This window comes from Eucyclogobius newberryi, unplaced genomic scaffold (assembly GCF_026437365.1).
Source record: "Eucyclogobius newberryi isolate DKJ021-1_F unplaced genomic scaffold, fEucNew1.0.hap1 SCAF_12, whole genome shotgun sequence".
Lineage (NCBI taxonomy): Eukaryota > Metazoa > Chordata > Actinopteri > Gobiiformes > Gobiidae > Eucyclogobius > Eucyclogobius newberryi.
In genome coordinates, this window is record NW_027315746.1 from 18511939 (window position 1) to 18523466 (window position 11528).

An 11528-nucleotide genomic window follows, 5' to 3' on the forward strand; every position below is an offset into this window, starting at 1 on the left:
GCTCATGATTATAGACGCTGAATGACACATGTTCAGGGCTAACAGGTTTTTCAAGAAATAATTGCTCTTGTGAGGTAAGCGGAGCGTTGGAGCATGTAAAGAAGGCTATAATCAGTCCAGCAGGACCAAAACAAAGACTAATTTTACATTCATGGCCAGAGAAGCTTCAAGAAAAATGTTCTTGATGATTTTTTATTCTTAACAATAAAGAAAAAAAGCACAGACAAAATATAAATAATAATACTCTTAGCTCAACCACACACATTCACATATATCAAGTACATGTTTTTCAGTCACAAATGAAAAAACAAAAGGCTACAAGGACAAAAAAAATCAAAGCAACAAGCTCAAATTAAATTGGAACTTGTTTTCCCTTTTCTTCAGCACTCCTTTGAAGTTATACAAGATGAAAATGCTGCTCTGTACACATACTGTCAGTTCCATCACATGCAGTGGGATACTGGTTCATTAGCTCCATCTCTACAAAGATCTTGATACAATTTTCTGAACAGTGTCACAGTTTCAAGTTCCACAGTGGTGCTTAATTGAGCGCTGCAGGCACGTAGGAGTGAGTTTTGACAGAATCGGGAAGAGGAACATCCTTTGGCTCATGTGGAAAAGAGGATAGTACTCCAGGCAATAGTTGCATTCATGACGGCTTGTCACTATTCTGTTTTTATATTCTATTTCTGTTTTATTTTTGGATGTCAGTTCGTTAAGTAAAACTGAAAAATATGTCCCAATTGACAGGTTTCACTAAAACATTTTCATTATTTTATTTAAAGGTGCACTATGTAACTTTCCTGCTTGTCTTCAGATGTTATTGCATTGCCAGGAATGTTCCAGAATAAGCCAGTAAACATATATATCCTGCAGGTATTGGTACTGTTAAAAAAAAAGAAGATGATAGTAAAAACTAGATATGCCCCCCAGATATGAGGTAGTGACTCTGCAGTGCAAGAAAATAAATTGCCTGGTTTTCCAAGTTTGACCATTTTTGTCACGTTGACTATTTGACTTCCTGGTTGGACATGGGCCGGTGACACATGTAGAAATAAACAAGGGTCACATCGTCCCATCAAACAAAGTATAGCATTTAGAAAAACATGGAAATCTGTCATGTACACTTTTAGCTTTGCATATAAATGATGTGGATGATGACAGATTGACAATGGCTGAATATTGTCCAAGCTTTTCTAATAATGTTTGTTGTAAAGCTGTCAAGCCACTTCATGAGGAAATATTTTCTTTTGGCAATCCCTGATTCTAACACAATATCATTGAATTGTGTATTGCACAATCATGCAATACACACCTAATATAAGTCAGAATCGGAATGGGGTTTATTGCCATTGTCAGTGAACAGAATTCACAAACTAGGAACTTTGTTGGGCATTAAGGTGCAACACACAACACTTAATAATAATAATATTAGCAAAATATATCAAAAAGAGCATGCATAATTGTGTTTAATCTAACTGAAACATGTAAAAGTCTCCAAATACATATGATAATCATGTCCTTGAAAATTGACAGGAAACACTGACTTGAAACATATCAAATAACTCCCTCAATAAGGTTTACTGGAAGAGCACAGAAGTAAGCGCTGGTTATCATTGCATCCCTCCTCAATGTACAGAAGTTGTAGTGTGCACACAATATTTTCATTTCATTAATTATTCAGTGTTGTTGTATAGAATAGTATGTAGTCGTTGCAGTCCACATCTATTTTCCAGAATTTATAACAGATGGTGACTCAGTATATTGTAGCGGAATAATCACACACGATAAGTAATGAGAGAGTGGAGTTGAGGGAAAATGTCTTTATTTGAAGCTCTCAGAGAGTTGCATGAGGAAACCTGCAGAGCATTCATAGAATGTATTTGGAAAAACATCACAGAATAAATCCATGACTCCTCCCTGTGATATTTGTGCATATGGCTCATCTAGACCTATATCCTCTGGCATATTTTTCAAAAAACATGTTTGAAAACACAGATCAAACATAAACATTTCATAAAATAGAACAGTAGATGTTAAAATGAGACACAACAGGTAGAAATATGTCGGTGTAATCCCTCATTCGTCCAGGCATGTTCCATAGTAGAAAAAGCTTTAGTTGTAGTCATCTGGACTCAGTTAGAAAAAATTAGATGTTTCGACTCTCATCCAAGAGTCATTGTCAATAAAAGAAATTTAGGTTGATAACTCCGATATTTATACTATTATGTGGTAAGTCCAGCCCATTGGGAGGAGCCTTCCTGAAGAGGAAAGAGTTGTTTGTTTCAACAGAAACTTACCCTCTTGGTATCTACCGAGCCTATTCAACCCTTTAATGGGCTATTAGTCTCCCCTTTGTCTTTGTGAGACCCTGGCTCACCCACCCTGAGTACCTGATTAGCATCTAAATGTCCTGGTACTGGTCCTCTACCTCTCCAGGGGTTCAGGATCCCATTGTAGACTACAGGAAGATTGAATCTGAGCCCTCCATTTCTGTTTAAAGAAGGTTTTTCTTTTTTAACAAAAATAGCTTCCTTAACTCCTCTTTCAAACCATCTTTTCTCCCTGCTTAAAACCTTCACCTCACCGTCTTCAAACGAGTGATTAGAGGCTTCAAGATGGAGATGCACGGCGCTCTGTGGTCCTGAACTTGTATTTCTTCTGTGCTGATAGAGCCTCTTGTGTAGAGGCTGTTTAGTCTCACCTATGTACCGTTCTTTACAGCTTTCTTCACTGCATTGGATCGAATAAACTACACTGCTCTGTTTTTGAGTCGGCAACTTGTCCTTAGGATGAACCAGTTTTTGTCTTAAAGTGTTTCCTGGTTTAAAATAAACAGGGACTTCGTGTTGTCTAAAAATTCTCTGCAGTTTTTCCGACAGGCCAGACACATAAGGGATAGAAACACCCTTCCTTCTCTGTTCAGTTTCCCTTTTGTCCTGCTTCTTGGTTCTCTTCACTCTGTTGAGAGCCCAAGCGGGGTAACCACAGGCTGAGAGGGCATTTCGGACATGTTTTTCCTCTTTCTTCTTGCCCTCTGAGCTGGTGGGCACACCTTGAGCTCTGTGTTGTAAGGTTCTGATCACACCCAGCTTGTGCTGTAGTGGGTGGTTGGAACCAACGTCTATTTTTTCTAACTGAGTCCAGATGACTACAACTGAAGCTTTTTCTACAACAGGTAGAAATGTAAATTAAAACGTGGTTTTAAAGTGGAGCTCACAGACTTACATAGCACAGAAAACCAGTTCTAAACAGATAGTACTTTGAAGAATGTTGCACAGGACAAAGCACAAAGAAAGCTTTTTTGTCAGTAGAAACCACTGATTTCAGGCAAAGAGACTTGATCCCTGATGATTACTTTGAACATGGTGTATTTTTTGTGCTGCTGGCATCCTTTGGTTTGCTTTATCTAAAATAAATACAATACAATGACAAAAATGTAAGTAAACAAATGGTTCATACCAAGAAATGATGTCTACAATGTACACGTTGTAAAAAAAAAAAAAAAAGCAAATTCAAATTCAGTATTATTACCTGGCGGCAATATGGAGTTGCACGCACATCAAACAATGGATATGTGTGCTCAGAGCAAACACCGTTTTTTCCACCCACTCTTTTCCTTTTCCAGTATCTGTTTTAAATGCACTTATTTCTGTCATTCCTAAAGCAGATCATCTGTGTGGCTGCAGTGTCCACAATACATAAGCATAGGAAAATTAGAAACTATTTAATTACACTGTCACCAATAAATTGCTATTATAAAAAATATTGCATGACAGAAAACAAAGGTCATAGACTACTATGCGCCAAATGGTTTGGTGTTGATGACTTGCGTCAACTTAAAGGTGCACTATGTAACTTCTTCTGGTGAAGGGTCCACCCCCTGTTGTCTCCACCATGGAAGTATAATAAGAGCTGGAAGATGAATCAAAGATGGCGCCGTATTTGTTTCAATGGCTTATGCTTAAAGATATTTTTGTTCTGCATTACGTTTGTATTATGCGCCCCCCAACTGTGATGACAGAAGTGTGTACCACATGATCAGTCCTGACCAACCTAGAGCGCAACTAACATGGAGCTAACCTATGTGTTTTGGTTGTTAAGGTTACGATACACTTATTATCCAGGTAGGGTAATTAGTCCTCTGCATTTGACTTTCAATGCTGCTAGGGCCACCTGTCAGGAGCAGCGCTCAGGACACATCTCCAGGACGTGGGCTGGACTTGGTTAGCACCTTAGCTGAAGGATTTCACCTATGGTGCATGTTTTGGGTTGATGGGAGAAAGTGGAGGGCCCGGAGGAAACCTATGGAGAAGCAAACAAACTCAAGGCCCCGGCAGCTCAGAAGTCGAAGCCGCAACCTTATTGCTGTGAGGCGAGAGTGCTAGTGACTCAGTTAATTTGGTGAAAATAGAGAGGAATCCCTTAAAAATCCTTTTTTATGAAAGCTGTTGGTCAAGCAATCACGTGCCACCCTCAGCTCATGCCTCGTGAGGGGCCACTGTTATAGATCCATGGTGTCAACAAAGATATTATTGGTCTGAAATATTATAGAGTGGCATAATCTATTTTGCATTTATTCAATTACAAGTTGTAAAATATGACGTTTAACCATGGGGGAGTCACCTGCTTGTTTTACTAAAGAAAGAAAGAAATTTACCAGTACCTTACTATAGAACATTTCAGACAAAGCAATGACATCTCCATGGAGACAAGCAGGTGACGTTCTCTCCCTAAGAAAAGTAACATAGTGCACCATAAAGTCAACTGTAAAATGTTTCATTGTCATCCTAAATTTGAAGTGCTTGAATAATCTGATATGAAGGACAGTGGGTGGAACTTATCACAGCTAAAGAATCACACATTCCCAAGCAGCACAATCAATTCTTTCATTGGTCGATAAACCATAAACAACCTAAAACAAATGAAAATGTTGTGGTTGAAATCATCCTTTCTTTGTGTTGTGTGTCCAAGCTCCAACACAAGAGGACACAACTGTATATAATATATCTTTGGAATTTAGAAAGGTATTCGGCATATTCTGTACGCATAAAGAAACTGAGGAAAAAGCAAAAATATGCCTCACAATAAAACCGTAGTAAACCACTGACTGTTTCAAAGAATTCCTCATTTGTAAATGCAGTTTGGCTATCAGGACGGCGCTCCGCACATCAGATTCTGTAGCAGGTGCGTAAGAAAAAGGCGTACGTGACACTAAATGTACTAGGAAAAAAAATCCAGCACAAAGAAAACGACAAAGGCATCAGATATCTCCATTGCATCCTTCACAGATCCAAGTGTTGCTTTACCTGGATCATGCATCAGTCAAGCACCATTCAACTTCGTATAGATCTAACAAGAGGGACTCTCCACTTTGACCGCAGTCAGATTTGCTGGGAAACATCTCTTAAAAAGATGATCTGGATTGGGTTGCTGATTGTCGCATCCCAGTTTCCTGCTCACAAAAAACTTCCCATGTGGAGCGGGAAGTTGGGACACTCTGTCATGGCTCGGTCCTTCTCCCAAATCCACTGTTAAAAAGGCCAACAAACAATTACCAAAAACACCAAACACAATTTTTAAGATGCTGTATTAAAGGAGTTGCAGTAAAGTGAAAAACTATCTACCTGCGGGTCTGGGTCTCAAAGCCAGTCCGTTGTCAAGGCGACTGGGTTTTGTGGCGATAAAGACGTAGCAGAGGACGCAAACAATGATTAGAAAAGCCAAAAGGACAACAGCGGCAACAGAGAGGCCAACCAGAGCGCCAAAGCTGACAGGACACAAGAGGGAAACAAAGAAACCATGAAGGAAGAAAGACAAGACTCCAAGTTTAGATCAGAAAATGCATTTGAAACAATATAGTCTAGTAATAATGAGCATAACAGCTAAGGAGGTTTTACAGAAGTTGTGTGGACAAAAAATGTGTACCCCAATATTAATCAAATTACATAAAGGTCAATTTTAGAATGATTTTGATCAAGACCTGCCCCACATGATTGTATTAAATAAACTATTTGGCACCACAGCCCAATACAGCGGCTAAATTAGACAGGTTAATTGTTAATAACAGATATTGAGTCCAATAGTTTGGCAGCCAAGCAAAAATGAAAGATTAGGAAGCTGATATAGGGGACCAGAGAAAAGATCTACAGTGTAGGTTCTCACACACCTGTCCGAGACTGCAGGAGTACACCTACTGGCTACTGAGGATTTATTTTCTATTTTATTATTTCGGGCTAATGATACATCGCTTACACTTGAATAAAAATGAAAATATATGACATAGTTTAATAGTCACACATTTTTCAGCAAGATTCTTTTTTATTTCTATACAGTATATGCAATTGGCAACTTTTGATTTGTTTACACCTTGTTTAATAAAGAATACAACATTATGAATATGTATTTTTTATTTCATTTATTTCACTCCCCATGTTTTGTTTAGTCCCTCTAATATAATAGATCCATGTTTAGTCCCTAAACTGGAACACCGCCGTGCGTTTTACGATTACCGTAATTAGCAGGCAAAACGCGCACCATTCCATCGCCCCCTGAAAGCCGGACCACTTTACGGCGGTCCCAAACCTGTATAAACCTCCACCTAAGATGTCTGTGTAACAGGTCCAACACAGATGGCGCAGGTCCAACACAGATGGCGCGTAAACTTACCTCAGCCACCACATGTATCCATACTCGTAAGGGAAAAAACTTTGCGGATCATCGCAGCAGTATTTCATATCGTTAAATCCACAGCAAAACACGGCCAAAGGATTTCCTGGTTCGGGGCACGAGAACGCGTCCACGAGCGCGCCGTCCACGCTGATGTAGCTGCTGCATTCAGTATCCATGGTGCCGCATGAGGAGAGCGCAGCCGGGGCGATGGCGGGGGCGATGGGGGGGCGTTGACGTCCGAATGTGCAATTAAAGTAGAAGAAAGTCATGGATCATAACTGTCATCTGCTCCATGGTTCGGTGTCCGCGTGGTGCAGTTTTACGCATCGCTCCTTCATTGAACTGAACTGCTGCGCAAAGAGACAGACGCGGAATAAACTTCAAACTTAAGACCTCTCTCTCTCTCTCTCTCTCTCTCTCTCTCTCTCTCTCTCTCTCTCTCTCTCAGTACCTCTCTCTCTCTCTCTTTCCTCTCAGTACCTCTCTCTCTTTCCTCTCAGTACCTCTCTCTCTCTCTCTTTCCTCTCAGTACCTCTCTCTCTCTCTCTTTCCTCTCAGTACCTCTCTCTCTCTCTCTCTTTCCTCTCAGTACCTCTCTCTCTCTCTTTCCTCTCAGTACCTCTCTCTCTCGTACCTCTCTCTCTTTCCTCTCAGTACCCCTCTCAGTACCTCTCTCTCTCTCTTTCCTCTCAGTACCTCTCTCTCTTTCCTCTCAGTACCTCTCTCTCGTACCTCTCTCTCTTTCCTCTCAGTACCCCTCTCAGTACCTCTCTCTCTCTCTTTCCTCTCAGTACCTCTCTCTCTTTCCTCTCAGTACCTCTCTCTCGTACCTCTCTCTCTTTCCTCTCAGTACCCCTCTCTCTCTCTTTCCTCTCAGTACCTCTCTCTCTCTCTTTCCTCTCAGTACCTCTCTCTCTTTCCTCTCAGTACCTCTCTCTCGTACCTCTCTCTCTCTCTTTCCTCTCAGTACCTCTCTCTCTCTCTCTCTCTCTTTCCTCTCAGTACCTCTCTCTCTCTTACCTCTCTCTCTCTCTTTCCTCTCAGTACCTCTCTCTCTCTCTTTCCTCTCAGTACCTCTCTCTCTCTCTTTCCTCTCAGTACCTCTCTCTCTCTCTTTCCTCTCAGTACCTCTCTCTCTCTCTTTCCTCTCAGTCCCCCTCTCTCTCTCTCTTTCTCTCTCTCTCTCTCTCATTTTGCTTTTCAATTCATTGTTGTTGTGAACCCTGAGAACCCCCGTACATGTCGGCTAAAAAATGCTTTAAACACTTTTTAGGAGTTAGGAGAAGTTTCCGGCCCATTATAGCGTTGCAGGGGGCGCTGGTGATGTAAAATGTACATATCAACAGTGTGGGGTAGAATTACTTTTAAAAGTAACTCTAACTCTCTTTAAAAGAAAACTAACCCTAAACTGACCACACATGCTCCGAGTGCAGCAGTGGTGTGAGTTTGAATCCCGACTCTGACCATTTACTGCATGTCCTCCTTTCTCATCCCCCATTTCACATCTACCTTTCCTGTCTGGGGTAAAAAAAAAAATCTTTAAAAAAAGAAGAAAACTGTCACAATAGAAGAGATGTCACACGATGATGATGTTTTTTTTAATTACTGGGTTTGATCCAAATGGCCAACCTCCTGTAGGGAACAATAAAAGCTACGATATTTAAAAATTTTCCAAAAATTGCAATTTTGTTGAAAATTTACTATGGCCACGTCCAATGTTTTATTTCAAATTCAATTGATAATCTATCCTCCTTGCATGTTTTGATCAAGTTTGAAGTGTTTTGTGTGCTGTTGGAGGGTGCTGCCCGGGGCACGAGTGGTTAAGGCACAGCACATTTACTTGTCCTAACCTACTTTTTATGCCAAGCTCCATTTGTCTACATTCAAATGTTTCAGAGCTCCCATTGCTGCCATGTAAATTCATGTTTGAGGTGGTGCTAATGAGCCGTCTTTAAATATTTTTTACTCAAAATTACAGCTCACTACACATTTATTATACCATTTACTTCCTTATTCATCACTGTCTACTGCTTGATTTTCACATCTTCCCTCAAAATCTTAGAGTTACAATAAGGCTCTCGCACCAGACTAAAGGGGCCCCCTTCGCATGCTCGCGCCCTATTTGTGAAATACACAGAATCTCTAAGATATGACACAAAAAAATATCATTGTTCTGCACTCTGGCTATCAGTGTTGGGAATGTTCACTTTCTACATGAACTAGTTCAGTTCATAGTTCATAATTCAAAATTTTGAACTAAGTTCACAGCTAGTTCAGTTCTTTTTTTTCCAATATTATGCAATTTTTTTTCAAAATGATTTCCACAGCCCAAATACAACCACAGGCAGCAATTATTGTATTAGTTTAATGCTGAAATTATGTGTCAGATTTCATCTTCATATCCAATTTTGAATCCTACCCCAGGATTTACACTCACATTTAAGGTACAGACTTCCCCCATTTGTTGCTGTCCATTCAGTCCACACTAGCAGCAGTTGCAGCTTTCAGCCCCACAGTATATCCTCAAACATGAGGGAAAACTTGCTGGGAAAAGTTTGCACATAAATGTTAGATTGTTCCCATCCTCACCGACCTTATCATAAAACTCACGTAACTGGTCGTAGCAGGGCGACTCCTGCTGCTCTGTTCACTTCACATTGCGGTCGCGTCAATGCTGCTTTTTGTTTTGATGCGCATGCGCAGTGCGGTGCAACGCGCAAAATCTGTGTCTCCGCGATCTATCGGCCTCCACAACTGGAGCTCTCACACTTGCCAGACATAGGCTCTTTTTGGACAACTTAACAGTGTTTTTTTCGCCTGGAACTCTCTAGAAATCTGACACTTTATTGAACGGAAAAAAAGAACGAATTTGCCGTTCATAGACACCAGAATGAGAATGAACGCGTTCACATTATCGTTCGTCAGCAGTAATACCGTTAATCAGTTCACGTTCACCAAAATTAAGAACGCGTTCATGAACTTTCGTTCAATGAACGCGTTCAGGCACAACACTCAGGCACAACTTCCAACAATTGAGCAGGTTAAATGTTCACATAGATGTGGACTGTAGAAAAAGCTTCAGTTGTAGTCATCTGGACTCAGTTAGAAAAATTAGACGTTTCGACTCTCATCCAAGAGTCATTGTCAATAAAAGAATTTAGGTCGAGAACTCCAATATTTGTACTATTCTGTGGTAAGTCCAGCCGATTGGGCGGAGCCTTCCTGAAGTGGAAAGAGTTGTTTGTTTCAACAGAAACTCCCCAGGACAAAAGGGAAGATGTTATGATCCATGGATTTACCACAGAATAGTACAAATATTGGAGTTCTCGACCTAAATTCTTTTATTGACAATGACTCTTGGATGAGAGTCGAAACGTCTAATTTTTCTAACTGAGTCCAGATGACCACAACTGAAGCTTTTTCTACAATGGAACACGCCTGGACGAATGAGGGATTACACCGACATAGATATGGACTGATTCATGATTTGTTTGCTGTACAGATACCATCATTATGTGGCAAGACAAGGGGGTTACAGGCATTTACATTCATATTTTAGTTTAGGAGATGGATTAAAGCACCAACAACGCTATTACGGGCTCCCCCGCTCAGTGGCATAATGGTACAGTCCAGGAGCAGCTGTTGATGCGGTAGCGCTATGCTTGTATGCACTGTGTATTGCCGAACAGACTAGACAATATACTGATTCATACTTGAGTCTTCTTGATACACACAAACATGGTGTCAGAAGTGGATTTTTCAGCTGTGAAAACAACATCGAGGACTCTGAAGGTTTTTTTTTTCTCAAGGAAAATTTTTTTGACGCTAGCTTGAGCTAACAGACGCTAGCATGGCAACGAGCATTCCGCCGCCCGAGGAAATGAAGCTAACCGGCGATATCGCTAACAACTGGGACAATTTCAGGACAGAATTTGATGACTATTCTTTGGCCTCGGGATTAGCCGACAAGGACAAAAAAGTACAAGCTGCAACATTGAGGCGCGTAATGGGAAGTGAATGCCGCCATGTCTACAAGCACAACTTGACCCTGTCAGCGGAGCAACGAGAGGACGTGACGGCTATTTTGGATGCACTGGAGAGCTACTTCAAGCCCCAAAGAAATGTCATATTTGAAAGATACGTGTTTGGAAACTGCAAACAAGACGAAGGTGAGCCTATTGACTCGTTTGTAACAAAACTGAGAAAGAAGGCTGCTTCATGTGACTATGGTGAACTAAGAGAGGAACTAATACGGGACAGGCATGTCATAGGCATCAGCGATGAGAACGTGCGGCAGCGCCTGCTCAGAGAAAAAGATCTCACATTGACGTCTGCGATTGACATTTGTAGGGCAGCTGAAATGACTGACATGCAGAGAGATCTGGGCGGCAGTCGACGGCAGGGGCCTCCAGGCACATGTCGTAGATGTGGCACACAAAATTATTTGAAATAGTCAGATGCCAACAAAGACCCCTCCTTTCAGGCACAACAAGCGCAGAGCTAGCTCTAATGCACTTCACCAACCCTGGGGAACTGAACAGAATAGAACAGGGTACCCCAGTGTCTTTAACCAAACAGCAACTTATTGACTCGTATGCAGATGTGTTCAGTGGGCCTGTTCAGTCTCTCCCTGGGGAAATTCATTTTGAGCTAGACAGCAGTGTAGCTCCTGTACAAGCTTCACCCAGAAACGTCCCTGTGGCACTCTGAAGCGCCGTCAAGACTCAGCTGGACAAACATGAGAAAGACGGTCACGTAACCCCAGTATCTGAGTCAACCGAATGGATAAGCAACTTAGTGTTTGTCAAGCAGCCTGAAAAACTCAGAATTTGCATTGACCCAAAGGCCCTCAATAA

At 41.2% G+C, this 11528-nt stretch overlaps 1 protein-coding gene across 1 annotated transcript; it reads right to left on the bottom strand.

Moving 5' to 3' along the window:
• Nucleotides 1-5307: 5307 nt before the first annotated feature.
• On the bottom strand, nucleotides 5308-6871 carry LOC140355707 (protein shisa-like-2A). Its single transcript, XM_072440364.1, has 3 exons — nucleotides 6670-6871; nucleotides 5628-5770; nucleotides 5308-5531 (listed from the first exon to the last, which is right to left on the bottom strand). The coding sequence occupies exons 1-3, from the start codon at nucleotides 6846-6848 to the stop codon at nucleotides 5353-5355; spliced, it is 501 nt and encodes a 166-aa protein (XP_072296465.1). The 5' UTR covers nucleotides 6849-6871; the 3' UTR covers nucleotides 5308-5352.
• Nucleotides 6872-11528: the final 4657 nt, after the last annotated feature.